General features: G+C 44.1%; 1 protein-coding gene across 3 annotated transcripts in view; it reads right to left on the bottom strand.

The window, feature by feature from the left end:
* MYBPC1 (myosin binding protein C1) overlaps nt 1-15,107 on the bottom strand; it is a 216,669-nt gene that overhangs the window by 180,663 nt on the left and 20,899 nt on the right. For all 3 annotated transcript variants that reach the window (XM_033952331.1, XM_033952330.1, XM_033952329.1), the window contains exon 2: nt 6,803-7,024. In XM_033952331.1, coding sequence (XP_033808222.1) covers nt 6,803-7,024 — 222 coding nt within the window. The remainder of the gene's footprint in view (nt 1-6,802; nt 7,025-15,107) is intronic.

The raw sequence follows: 15,107 nt of genomic DNA on the forward strand, positions 1-15,107 counted from the left end.
AGGAACGGAGTTCTCTGGGAGATGTATAAGGAGAGAGAAGCGAGGAGAGATAAAGGAGAGAGAAGCGAGGAGAGATAAAGGAGAGAGAAGCGAGGAGAGATAAAGGAGAGAGAAGCGAGGAGAGATATTGAGGGGCAGCAGAATGAAAACACTTGTAGGTCAGCAATAAGATCTTGAACTGTATGCGATGGCAGATAGGGAGCCAGTGAAGTGACTTAAGGAGAGAGGTGACATGACTGTAGCGTGGTTGGTAGAAGATGAGTCGCGCAGCAGAGTTTTGCACAGATTGCAAGGGTGACAGTGCGGGAGACCAGTTAGAAGTAGATAGCAGTTATCTAAGAATGAAGTTACAAGAGCGTGGACAAGGGTCTGGATAGTGTACTCAGAGAGGAAGGGGCAAATTTTGTTGATATTGAAGAGATAGAAGTGACAGGTCTTGGCAGCTTGTTGGATGTGTGTAGAAAATGAGAGGTTGGAATCGAAAACCACTCCAAGGTTGCGAGCAGAGGGGACTGGAACAATTACAGTATTATTATTTATTGAGATGGAGAAAGGAGGAGGAGGAGCAGAGGGTTTAAGAGGAAAGAGGAGCAGCTGAGTCTTGGACATATTTAGTTTCAGATGACGGCAGGACATCCAGGAAGCAATGTCAGAGACATTTTCTTGGACCCATACCCTTCCTGTTTAGGCCACAGTACCCAGTGGCATAATTATAGGGGTGGATCGCCCCGGACGTCATCTTGGTAGGGGTGCCGGCACCTCTCAGCACCCCCCTCCCATACCACGCTTACACTCTCCCTTTCCCGCCTCCACGCACTTTTAAAAAAAATATTCACCAGCATGAGCAACTATTCTAGCCTGCTGCTCGCGCCGGCCTGGCTCCTTCTGAAATTACTTCTGGGTCGCAGGGCCAGGAAGTGATGTCAGAGGGCATGCCAGCGTGAGCAGCAAACTAAAGAAGCTGCTTGTGCAGGCAAAGGTGGGTAGGTGTGAAAGGAGAGGGGGAGGAAGTGGAGAGGAGGGCACAGGGGAGGTGCCTCTTAGCCTCGCTATGCTGATTTTTCATTCTGTCAAAAATTACAAAGGCTAGGGGACACTCGAAAAAGTTACTTTTAAAACCAATAGAAGGAAATTTTTTTCACTCAGAGAATAGTTAAGCTCTGGAATGCATTGCCAGAGGTTTGGTAAGAGCGGATAGCGTAGCTGGTTTTAAGAAAGGTTTGGACAAGTTCCTGGAGGAAAAGTCCATAGTCTGTTATTGAGAAAGACATGGGGGAAGCCACTGCTTGCCCTGGATCGGTAGCATGGAATGTTGCTACTCCTTGGGTTTTGGTCAAGTACTTGTGACCTGGATTGGCCACCGTGAGAATGGGCTACTGGGCTTGATGGACCATTGGTCTGACCCAGTAAGGCTATTCTTATGTTCTTATGTAAGGGGCTGCTGAAAAGTTCTCAACCCAACCAAGAAGAGAATGATGTGGAAGCCATGAAACTTACAAGTTATGCCATACTTTTCGTTTCAATGGTATGAAATGAAAAATTTCAAGAAAAGAGTGGCATAACTTGCAAGCTTCATGGCTCCACATCATTCTCTTCTTGGTGGCCCCTCATAAATAATTCTGCAAGAATCACAATCATGAAAACTTAAACCTAAAATTGATAATGGGATGCCCTGCAAATTTTTTTCATTTTGTTTTGTTCGTTTTATTTGGGGGATTTAATTTTTTTTAATGTTTTTTGGGGTTTGTTTGTTTTTTTTAAATGAAACAACTTTTAATAAAGAAAATTAAAAAACAGGAGATAATTGGTGTCTAGTCCCTCACCTCCTCTTTGTTTGTGCCCCCCCCCACTCCACCCGGCAATTGTGTGCAATGGATTTTGTGTGCACGTTTTGTAGCATACCCCTGCATTTTACTCCTCCCTCAATTCCACTACCCTTTAACTGACCCCATTTGTGGGGTCAGGAGTCATCTCAGTTTCTCCTGCCCTACTTCAAAGTGGTACTGGCATCCTATTGGTAAGCCAAACTCTTCAAGAGCTTGACTTTCCCTCTATATATTCATTCTGACCAGTAGTGATAGTCAGTGCAGGGTCTGTCCCCTTCTCCCCCATGGGCTTCCTGTTACAGACAAAACCTGTGCAGAAGGCCTGAGTCCGTGAATGTGCATATGAACATTAAGAACTTAAGCCATTCCAAGGTCAATTGAGCCTAGCATCTTATCTCAGTCTATATCACTGATACCTGGTAGATCTCAAAATGTAGATCTTTATTTATTTATTTAAAATGATTTATAGCCCGCCTGTCTACAAATCTAAGCGGGGAACAAAAATCACATTTTTATTAATGTTGTATCTCGCTTAGTAAAACTAAATAAGTGATTCATCAAACTAAAATAAAACTTGAAACTTGAAAATCACACTAAATGATACAAAACAGCAAAAGAGAAACAGAACTACCATTCCTCAAGCAGTCACAAGGTTCACATCAAAGAAGCACTCGAACAACACAGTTTTCACCCCTTTTGTAAACTGCCAGTAGGGTTTCAAGATTTTCCATCTGGAAAATCCAGACCCCCTAGACCCGCCCCCAGGCCTGCCCAATCCCTGCCTCCTCACGACCCCAATCCTGTCCCCGAAGCCCGCCCCATGCTGCCTGTTCTTGTCGGATGCTCTCCAGTAGAGAGTGGCACGGTGACAAAATTCATCACCGTTCTCGTCCCCACGGAAAACCGCGGGAAATAAACCCATGCAATTTTCTAGTGTCTATTTCATCCTCAGTCCTTCTACACCAACATTATTCAAAGCAAAGCTTGAGGGTCAGTGGTTGTGGCCATTCATACTCTGATTCTTATGTGAGCCAAGGATAATGAAGCCATTGTGACATCACTGATGTGATTGGCTCTTAGGCACTGGTGGAATGAGGCATTATGACATCACAATATCTGTTCTGGATACCAGAGACTGTCATTCTGTAGTGTCTGTTTCAACCTCGGTCCTTCTACACCAGCATTCTTCAAAGCAAAGCTTGTGGGTCAGTGGTTGTGGCCATTCATACTCTGATTCTTATGTGAGCCAAGAATAATAAAGCCATTGTGACATCACTGATGTGATTGGTTCTTAGGCACTGGTGGAATGAGGCATTATGACATCACAATATCTGCTCTGGATACCAGAGACTGTCATTCTGTAGTGTCTGTTTCAACCTCGGTCCTTCTACACCAGCATTATTCAAAGCAAAGCTTGCGGGTCAGTGGTTGTGGCCATTCATACTCTGATTCTTATGTGAGCCAAGGATAATGAAGCCATTGTGACATCACTGATGTGATTGGCTCTTAGGCACTGGTGGAATGAGGCATTATGACATCACAATATCTGTTCTGGATACCAGAGACTGTCAATCTGTAGTGTCTGTTTCAACCTTGCTCCTTCTACACCAGCATTCTTCAAAGCAAAGCTTGTGGGTCAGTGGTTGTGGCCATTCATACTCTGATTCTTATGTGAGCCAAGAATAATAAAGCCATTGTGACATCACTGATGTGATTGGTTCTTAGGCACTGGTGGAATGAGGCATTATGACATCACAATATCTGCTCTGGATACCAGAGACTGTCATTCTGTAGTGTCTGTTTCAACCTCGGTCCTTCTACACCAGCATTATTCAAAGCAAAGCTTGCGGGTCAGTGGTTGTGGCCATTCATACTCTGATTCTTATGTGAGCCAAGGATAATGAAGCCATTGTGACATCACTGATGTGATTGGCTCTTAGGCACTGGTGGAATGAGGCATTATGACATCACAATATCTGTTCTGGATACCAGAGACTGTCAATCTGTAGTGTCTGTTTCAACCTCGCTCCTTCTACACCAGCATTCTTCAAAGCAAAGCTTGTGGGTCAGTGGTTGTGGCCATTCATACTCTGATTCTTATGTGAGCCAAGGATAATGAAGCCATTGTGACATCACTGATGTGATTGGCTCTTAGGCACTGGTGGAATGAGGCATTATGACATCACAATATCTGCTCTGGATACCATAGACTATCATTCTGTAGTGTCTGTTTCAACCTCAGTCCTTCTACACCAGCATTCTTCAAAGCAAAGCTTGCGGGTCAGTGGTTGTGGCCATTCATACTCTGATTCTTATGTGAGCCAAGGATAATGAAGCCATTGTGACATCACTGATGTGATTGGCTCTTAGGCACTGGTGGAATGAGGCATTATGACATCACAATATCTGCTCTGGATACCAGAGACTGTCATTCTGTAGTGTCTGTTTCAACCTCGGTCCTTCTACACCAGCATTCTTCAAAGCAAAGCTTGCGGGTCAGTGGCTGTGGCCATTCATACTCTGATTCTTATGTGAGCCAAGGATAATGAAGCCATTGTGACATCACTGATGTGATTGGCTCTTAGGCACTGGTGGAATGAGGCATTATGACATCACAATATCTGCTCTGGATACCAGAGACTGTCATTCTGTAGTGTCTGTTTCAACCTCGGTCCTTCTACACCAGCATTCTTCAAAGCAAAGCTTGCGGGTCAGTGGCTGTGGCCATTCATACTCTGATTCTTATGTGAGCCAAGGATAATGAAGCCATTGTGACATCACTGATGTGATTGGCTCTTAGGCACTGGAGGAATGAGGCATTATGACATTACAATATCTGCTCTGGATACCAGAGACTGTCATTCTGTAGTGTCTGTTTCAGCCTCAGTCCTTATTCAAAGCAAAGCTTGCGGGTCAGTGGTTGTGGCCATTCATACTCTGATTCTTATGTGAGCCAAGGATAATGAAGCCATTGTGACATCACTGATGTGATTGGCTCTTAGGCACTGGTGGAATGAGGCATTATGACATCACAATATCTGCTCTGGATACCAGAGACTGTCATTCTGTAGTGTCTGTTTCAACCTCGGTCCTTCTACACCAGCATTATTCAAAGCAAAGCTTGCGGGTCAGTGGTTGTGGCCATTCATACTCTGATTCTTCCCTCTTTCCTTAAAGAATGACATGAAGATGGTTTCCTGCGGTTATCCGCGGGGACGGGAACGGTGATGAATTTTGTCACCGTGTCATTCTCTACAATCTCCAGCACAAAGGAAAGTTTTTCAAAACCCGAACAAAGTGCCAGGTTTTGAAAAGCCTTCCGGACCCCCGACATGTCCTCAAAAGGATGGACATATCCAGGGAAATCCGGAAGTCTGGTAACCTTAACTGCCAGAGCATGTTAGACTGGTGCAAAGGCAGAGGTAAGGCATTCCATATCAATGGGCCCTGCATGGTTCCCTGAAATCCTCACAGCCACTAATGACGGAACTTCTAAACTCGAACTGTCTGGTGACCGTAGCTCACGCAAAGGGCAAAGCCACTGCAGGGGAGAGCGGACATCTATTTCTATTACCAGGGATGAGCAATGGTTCTGGCCAAGTCTACCTGACAGTGACTTAAGGCCCTACATTGACTGCTGCTTCTGGTATTGCTGCCATTACTTTGCCACCTTGGGGTAATGGAAGGGGAAGGAATACGGAGGACCACCTGGTTTGTGTTGGTCATCTAGGCTTGTGTGAGTTTTCAAGAATTAAAATAAGGTCGCACTGGATAAAAATTTGGGAAACGCTGGTTTAGATGCATACTGCTCAGTGGCTCGCTGGAGAACTTAATACAGAGAGCCACAATCAGAGACTTTTAAGTTCTCGGAACCAGATTTGCAAAAGTTAAAGGCACAAGTTCACTGTGCGGTAATGTTCTCATTTTGCTAAGAACATCTGGTAAAACTACCACCAGCGCTGCATAACTATTCCACTATATCAGGGATAGACAATTCCGGTCCGCGAGAGCCGGAGCCAGGTCAGGTTTTCAGGATATCCACAAAAAATATGTGTGAGATAGATTTGCATCTCAAGGAGGCAGTGCATGCAAATCCATCTCATACATATTCATTGTGGATATCCTGAAAACCTGACCTGGCTCCGTCTCTCGAGGACCGGAATGCCCTACCTCTGCACTATATCAATGCTTCTCAACCCAGCAAACTCAGCATGTCAGGTTTTCAGAAGATCCACAATGAATATGCAAGAGGTCAATGGTGTAATAAGGGGGGGGGACGAAGATGGCAACCAACCTGGGCATCATCATGGTGGTGCGCCAGTACCTTCCCCGCCAACCTACATCAAACTTCAGGCCATGTTTAAGTATATCAGTTTGGCTGAATGGAGATGAATGACCATGGATGTTTTCTACAAGACATGACCTGATGTAATAAGCAAGGCTAAGACTTGGTGCAGTGGATCCCAAACCTGTCCTGGGGGGCACCCCAGCCATTCAGATATTCAGGTATCTGTAATGAATATTTACGAGTTGGATTTGCATGCACTGCCTCCATTTCATGCAACTCTAACTCATAAATATGCATCGGGATGTTCTGAAAATCTGATTGGTGGGCTTTCCCCAGGACAGGTTTGGGAACCATTGTCTTGGTGCAAAGGCCTTCCAAACCTGTTTCCTTGAGCTTGAGTTTTCAGGATACCCAAAATAAATATAAATGTGATAAATTTCCATGTATTGGAGGTCCATTACATGCAAATATATCTAATGCATATTCATTGTGAATATCCTAGAACTTATTTGTGGAGTCTGCTGGCAGTTTTAGTGAGCTCTCGATTAGTAAACCTGGTTACTTCCATATTTTGCTGCTAGGCAGTTTACCAAAAATTGTCCTCTCAATGGACAGGAAAACATAGTTTCTATAAAGCAAACAGTGGCCGTGAAAGTAAATCTCAGCTTTGGTTTTCGCCTCATCCTACCTTCTTGGATTTTGGATTCAAACTTGACTTTGGATCCCCCACTTGTCACTGAATGTTCCACCTTTGATTCCTGGACCACATTGTCAACGATGACTGTTGTTTTCTGGGTGTGCTCTGTTTTTGTAACAACCTTTTTGGTGGTTTGGACCGTCTGACTTGAAATTTCAGTCCTGCTGCTACTGGCTACCGACACGCTTTTCGACTTCTCAGTAACAGCCGACCCTGTACAAAATAAAGGATGATAAAACATATTTTAGCAGTCTGTTTCAATAATCATTTTAAAGGCTAGGAAAGGGAAAAGATTTTCTGGTTGTAGGAAGTTGAGGCTTAAACAAAAGAAGCACATTCCTAGAAACTGACACACCTCCTTCCTTCCCTGGTTTTTTTGGGGGGTGTTTTGTTGTTTTTTTTTTACATTTCATACAGTTAGGACTCCGTTTCACAAATGGCACCCAAATTTGGGCACCAAAAAAATGCCAAATAAACACTATTATATAAACGACACTCAAAGTTGGGGATCATTTATAGATTGGCTTAGGGCCTTAGGCCCCTCCCAATGCATCCCAAGATCCCATTTTGAATAGGCAGCCCTATCGGCAGGATGGAACGGACCTCCAAATGTTTCATCCAAAGGTACAGGAGGGGTGAAGGGGTAAGTGGGGATGGTTGTTGGGGGGGGGTGTCAGGAGGGGGGCCAGACTTTTGTGGGATGTAGGGCTCAGTGGGAGGGGGGCTCTCTTTGGAGGGGGCTGGGGGGTTCGTTGGGAGAGAGGAACCTGGGATCTCCTAGCTGGTTTAGCTGATTGCAATGGGGGAATCCTCGATCAGCTGAGCCGGCAGGACTCCCCGAAGCCACACTGTCAGCGCCAGGATCCGCACCCAGTTTTTGGGCATGAGGATTTAAATCAGCTAAACCCCAATGTAAATCCCCAAGCCTATATTGGATGTGGATCTCCGGAATTCTATAACGCTGTGTGCACATCCTAGAAACATGCTCCTCCCATGGCCACACCCCTTTTTTGCATCCACATCTTTATAGAATAGTAACTACACAGATGCTCGTGTAAATTCCAATTACTGTAGCAGATGCTCATACCATCTCTAATTGGCTTATTAAGCAGTTAAATTGTATGAACAAATTGGACAAATGCCCAAATTTATGTGTGCAATTTTGAGCACTATATACAGAATTAGGTGGTTAATGCTTATTTGCTTGTTTCTATTTTGAATTAAGGGCTGGGATGGGAAGGGGGAGGAGCGAGCCCCAACATCATTTGCAGTTGTCTTATGATAGCTGGGCTAAACATGTTTCTAATTTTCTTCCAAAAGCTTGCATAGTGCTTGATTTTCCTCCTACTAACAGTCCCAGTCACTCATTCCTCTATCTGATTTTTTTCTGGACACTTATTAGAAAACGGAGGGCAGAGTTTGATTGTAATGCCAGTCAATTAGACAACGTGTTATCATTACCGAGCAAGTGTAAGGAACAGTTTTGCAGGAAAACCTTAAAATAAAGGAAAATGGAAAAGGATAGATAAAAAGACTAAATGCTACTGTATATCGTGGTGGTTCTACAATGTAATAACTGAGAGGACCTTCTTGAGACTTTGGGTCTGTCCTTTCTGTATGCAGCTCTTCGAACCAAACCAAACAGTGGAGATGTCAAATCAAAACAGGTGAGCTTTGTACTCGTCAGTTTCAATAACTCAATGACTCGACGTCGGCCTGCATCAGGAGTCTTTGAAGGAGTAGCCCAAAGTCAAATGTACTTAGATATTCATGACCACATAAGTACGTTTGACTTTGGGCTACTCTTTCAAAGACTCCTGATGCAGGCCGATGTGGCCAAAACATGTACATGTTGAGCCATTGAGTTAATGAAGTGAATAAAAGAGAGCCATGAAACTTGCAAAGTTCACCTCTTTACTTAAGAGAGGAAAAAAACTTGGAAAGATTTAAGAGTAAACTTAAGGGTTTTCTTTTTAAAGATGCATTCGATGAATAAATGAATTGCTTATACTCTTTTATCCTAAAAATATTTTGTTTTTTCTTTCCCTTTCCTATCGTATTCAACCTTAATTGTTTTCTTTATAATCAGATTGTATTTCTTTCCTATCCTCTCCTCATGTTTTTTTCATCATGTTTAGTAGACTTAGTTTTTTGTTAGCTGTGTCTGTTACCCTCAACTCTGTAATTTTAATTATTTGTACATCGCCTAGAATTTGGAATAGGCGATTAATCAAATTTGATAATAAACTTGAAACTTGAAACTCCTTTGATTGGACATCTCTACTGTTTGGTTGCGTCTGAGGTGGAGGCGACTCTCCTATTCTGCTCTTCAAACTAAGTCATCTCCTTCATCAGCGTAGACCCAAAGGTACTGCCAATCATATTGCAGTGGTCCCCAACCATGTCCTGGAGGACCACTAGCTAGCTGGGTTTTCAGGATGGCCTAATTAATATGCATAAGAACATAAGAATAGCCTTACTCGGTCAGGTCCATCAAGCTCAGTAGCCCGTTCTTAAGGTGGCCAATCCAGGTCACTAGTACCTAACCAAAACCCAAGGTGTAGCAATATTCCATGTTACCAATATAGGGCAAGCAGTGGCTTCCCCCATGTCTTTCTCAATAACAGATTATGGACTTTTCCTCCAGGAACTTGTCCAAACCTTTCTTAAAACCATCTACGATATCCGCTCTTACCACATCCTCTGGCAACACGTTCCAGAGCTTAACTATTCTCTGAGTGAACAAAAAATTTCCTCCTATTGGTTTTAAAAGTATTTCCCTGTAACTTCTTCGAGTGTCCCCTAGTCTCTTTCATGCATATTCATTAGGGCTATCCTGAAAACCTGACTGGCTGGTGGTCCTCCAGGACAGGGTTGGGAACCACTAACATGAAGGATTCTGAAAATTTACTACCATTACCACAAAGGATCAAAAAGGCAAGAAATAATAGAAGGATAACTAAGGATTCTGATGTCCCAGGTAGGGAGGTGTTGTCATTACTGAAATATTGTCATTTGTTGTTTAGGATTGTGTTTTTTCTCACGCATAACAGAGAAAAACACAGGTTCACTTCCTTTCTGAATTTTAGCAATTAGTTTACAAGGTCATCTACTAACACCATTAGTACATGTTGTTTGCCACAGGGCAAATTTTATGCAACAGGCCCTGCAGTAAATAATGTATATTAATGGCAGATGTGCAAAAATGCAGAAATTAAATTGAATGAAAAACTATTCAAAAACTACAGAATGAACTCCCCTCACCCCCCCAATGATATCAATGCAAAACTGCATCTATAATAATTCATAAATCAAGCAATAGATGAATCACAGTAGATTCTACTAGGATATGACCTGTGAGATAGGGACACGTTTTTTTTTTCCAGTGATGCCAACGCATTAGCATTGGAAACAGAAGATGGACCCAAAAAAGGCATCTGATGAAGGGACCAAGTTATAGGGGGAAAACAAAATCACCGTAAAAGGGAACCTAAGCACTATGTCAAGAGATCTCACAACAGGAGGGAACTTCTTTTGGTGGGTGACTCAGTCATCAAGAGAATTCACTTGGGGGCAGGACTGAAGAGAAGCAAAAAGGTCAAATGCCTTCAGGGATGCTCAGCTAGCTGAGACACAAATCACATTCTCAGTATTGCTAGAATACAGGGAGAGCAAAGTAAGTGGGAACCCACTTGGAGCCAAATGATGGGTGAAATCCAAGCTAGGATGAAGAACAAGAGGAGTTCAATAAATTAGAAGAATCCCGGGCAGCAAGAAAGGACATCAATCTCGGTGATATTAACTGTATACAAAAAAGGACAGAGTTCATGACCCATTGGTTGGTGTGGAGTAGTGAATATTGGCTGACGGGGAGGGGGGAGGCTGGAACAATAAATGAAAGAATTAAAGAATAGACATCAAAGATGTTCTGCATTTGGCAGAAAGTGACAGCGAGACCCTAAGTCAGGGGTGTCAAAGTCCCTCCCGTAGGGCCGCAATCCAGCCGGGTTTTCAGGATTTCCCCAATGAATATGCATGAGCTCTATTAGCATACAATGAAAGCAGTGCGTGCAAATAGATCTCATGCATATTCATTGGGGAAATCCTGAAAACCCGACTGGATTGTAGCCCTCCGGGAGAGACTTTGACACCCCTGACTTAGGGTCTCGCTGTCACTTTCGGTTTATAGACATAATCGCGGAAGACAAAGGCGCGCGTCGAAGAAAATTACTGTTTTTAGGGGCTCCGACAGGGGGTTTTGTTGGGGAGCCCCCCCCACTTTACTTAATACAGATCACGGCGGCGTTGTGGGGGGTTTGGGGGGTTGTAACCCCCTACATTTTACTGGAAACTTAACTTTTTCCCTAAAAACAGGGAAAAAGTGAAGTTTTCAGTAAAATGTGGGGGGTTACAACCCCCCAACCCCCCCCCCAATGCCCCCACAACGCGGCGCGATCTGTATTAAGTAAAGTGGGGGGGTTCCCCTGTAGGAGCCCCTAAAAACAGTAATTTTCTTTGGTGTGCGCCTCCGCACTGCGCTCAATTGTCTGCGCGCGCCTTTGTCCCAGCGCGCTTTTGACCTGACACCGTCACTTTCTACCAAATGCAGAACATCTTTGATGTCTATTCTTTAATTCTTTCATTTTTGTTCCAGCCCCACCTCTCCCCATCAGCCAATATTCACTAAGTGAACAGTTTGGAATATGCAATGACTGTAGTTTAAACTAGATAAGGATGTGCACAGAAAGATCTGTGCTTAACTTACACACCAGGATTCACACCTGCTTTCAGTTGTTGTAAATCCTTGCGCCCAAAGTTTGGCATGGATCATGATGCTAAGCAGTATTCTAAAAAATGGCGCACCACTCAGAAAGCCCTTTACGGAATAGTGCTCCTGGTGGATTTTTATCGGCGTCCAAATTTGGATGCCATGAACTTCTAGCCCATAAAGCTGTATGGTCAGCTCCTGAATCTGCAAAAATGCCTACCATTAGGCGTCCAGCTAGGGGCACCAAGCCGATCTAAGTTCCTGAAGCCCTTTTTTACAAAGGCGCACTAGTGTGGATTTAGTGCGCGCTAAATCAGCACGTGCACCAATTGCTAACGCGTCCTTAGGATACCATGCACGCGTTAGCGTTTAGCGCGTGTTTAGCGTGCGCTAATATTTAAAGTGTGCTAAAAAGCTTAGCGCACCTTTGTAAAAGAGGGAATTAATTTTTATGATTGGTTCAATCCGTGATATTGCTTGAACAGCACTGTTAAAATACAATTTTGAAAAATTAAATTTTCAGGCATTGCCTAACTCGGTAGGTACCATTTATGGATCTACAGTGCTCCCCCGCAAATTCACGGTCGGTGGTTCACGGTCCCGGTCATTTGCGGTATTTTCTGACCACAAATGACCGGGCAGGAGAGGGCAGCCAGAGCGCCGGCGAGTGAAGGAAATCACTCGCTGGATGCTTCGATCGCCTCTTCCTGTACTAAAGTCGGGCCTTACCAGTCAGGAGCTGCGTGTCAAAGCAGTTCCTGATTGGCGAGGCCCGACTTTTCCTCCACTCGCCGGCGCTCTGGCTGCCCCCTCCAGTTGCCCTCTGTCTCCCCTGCCTAAAAACTGTATTCGCAGTTTTTTGAAATTTGCGGGGGTTCCTAGAACGTAACCCCTGCGAATTTCGGGGGAATACTGTACACCAAGGTGCCTACCTATGCCTATCCAAAAAGTAGGCATCTTTAGGGGTAGAGTTTGGGTGTGGATTGCCTTAGTTGCTGGTAGGTGTCGCTGGCCTAATATACTTTCTTTCTTTTTTTTAATGTCTTTTTATTGGAAGTGGTAAAGAGAACGCATACATGAAATCTGATACAACCAGAAAAAGTAGGCAAGCAAATAATGAACACATAGAGCCATAAAAGAGCCAGGTATCCAGTATACCTAATATACTGGCGCCTAACAGGATGATGTCTACCAGCTCTTAAGTCAAGTTAGGCACTGCTAAGCGTGATTTTACAAATAGAAACATGATGGCAGATAAAGGCCAAATGGCCAATCCGCAGCATCTACTATCTCCTCCTCTCCCTATTGGCTAAGGCTCTTTACACCTGCATTGTGATGTTATAGAGCTTTATGGTTATAGAAACATGATGGCAGATAAAAGCCAAATGGCCCATCTAGCCTGCCCATTTGCAGTAACCATTATCTCTTCCTCTCTCTAAGAGATCCCACCTATCTATTCCATGCCATCTTAAATTCAGACAGTCTCCATCTCTACCACCTCTACTGGGAAACTGTTCCATGCATCTACCACCCTTTCTATAAAAAAGTATTTCCTTAGATTATTCCTGAGCCCATCCTCTTAACTTCATCCTATGCCCTTTCATTCCAGAGCTTCCTTTCAAATAAGACTAGACTCTTGCGCATTTACATCATGTAGGTATTTAAATGTCTGTCATATCTCCCCTGTTTCGCCTTTCCTCCAAAGTATACAGATTGAGATCTTTAATTCTGTCCCCATATGCCTCATGACGAAGACCACACACCATTTTAGAAGCCTTCCTCTGGACCAACTCCATCCTTCTTATATCTTTTTGAAGGTGCAGCCTCCAGAAATGTACACAATATTCTAAACGAGGACTCACCAGAGTCTTATATAGGGACATCAATACCTCCTTTTTCCTACTGGTCTAATGGCACCTAGTGGTTGATTTACAGCTTGGCACCATTTATAGAAACAGGGCTTCGCTGTCTCCTGAAAATGTAGCTCATTGAATCCAACAGATTGCATGATCGGAGGCAATATTATTTTTTTACTAGAAAAAGACTGCCATACAAATGTGGTAAATTTCTTTGGTTTGGTGCATGAAGAGTTATATCAAAGCTTTGGACTGGAGGTAGTATTCTTGAATTCCAATAAAGCTTCCAATACAGCTTTACATTAGAGGTTTGTTACTAAACAGTGCAGTTGGAGGGGGGAGGGAGGAGACACAAGATCGAGGCCTGGATTAAAAAATGAGTGACAGGCAACAGGAGGTTGTCATAAATAGAATTCATTTTGAAGAAATGAAGATAATGAGTGGACTGTCTTAGGGATCAGTCTCGGGGACTCATTCAATATCTCTGTAAGCAATGTTGTGGTGGGATTAAGGAGTTATCTTTTTTGCAGAAAACATTATGTTTTTTTGCAATAAAAGTGGACAGCCTTGAAGGGGGAAAGACGGAATGAGAATTTAAAAGTCCGAGAAGTGATTGAAGGCTTGGCTGCCGAATGCAAAAGAGTAAAAGGTCATAGATAATATTGATATCCACCAAGCAATAAAGAGATCTCTGTGTGGAATGAAAGCAAAGTAAACAGGGAAGACATCCAAGACACAAATCATTAGAATCTGCTGTCATGAGGGAAGAAGGGAGCGTCAGTACAACTGCAATTCATGTGGCAGAATGGCGATACAGGCAAGCCACAGAAGCCAGAAAAATGCTTAAGTTCACCCTCCCCCCCCTCTCCATTGCTGCAAACCATAGCCCAGTTAACTGCCCAAGGACTGATAGTGGCGGAGAGAGGGTGAGAGGCGCCCGGGGCAGTGGCGTTCCCCCACCTCCATCTGCTCCTTCCCCCCCCTCCTGCTGCTTCCCTTCCCCCCATACCTCTGTAATGTTCCTGCCGTGAACAGCAATTCACAAGCTGCTGTCGCGCCAGTGTCGGCTCCCCCTCTGATGTCACTTCCTAGGTGTGTGTCCAGGAAGTGACATCAGAGGAAGAGCTGCCGCTACCTCAACAGCAGGTTGGGGGTTGTTTTTCATGCCAGGAATGTTACAGAGGTACAGGGACGTGGTGTGCATGCAGTGGAGGATGGGGGAGGGACGGAGAGGAGAATGAGTGCCTTCACCCTCATCAAGATGGTGCCTGGGGAGAACCACCCCCCCCCCCCCTTACTATGCCACTGATGACTGTGACCTGAATGAGGATGAAAAGATTTAAATTGCTTTGGTTAGCACACAAGGCTCTGTGGGAACAGGAGCCTCTTTATTTAAGCAGATGGACATTGTTGTAAATGCCCACTAGATGTCTTAGGTCTTTGAACGACTTCAGGATGACATCTCATTTTATGACGGCACACTGGGCAGTTACTAGGGAAAAAGCATTCTTGTGGTTGACTCTGAACCTGTGGAACAGCCTGTCAAAAGAAATTTGGGTGGAAATCAGCTGCAAAAGGTTACATAGAAACATGATGGCAGATAAAGGCCAAATGGCCCATCTGCTAATCTTCTCCTCTCCCCAAGAGATCCCACGTGCCTGTCTCACGCTTT

Source organism: Geotrypetes seraphini, chromosome 7 (assembly GCF_902459505.1).
Source record: "Geotrypetes seraphini chromosome 7, aGeoSer1.1, whole genome shotgun sequence".
NCBI classification, from domain to species: domain Eukaryota; kingdom Metazoa; phylum Chordata; class Amphibia; order Gymnophiona; family Dermophiidae; genus Geotrypetes; species Geotrypetes seraphini.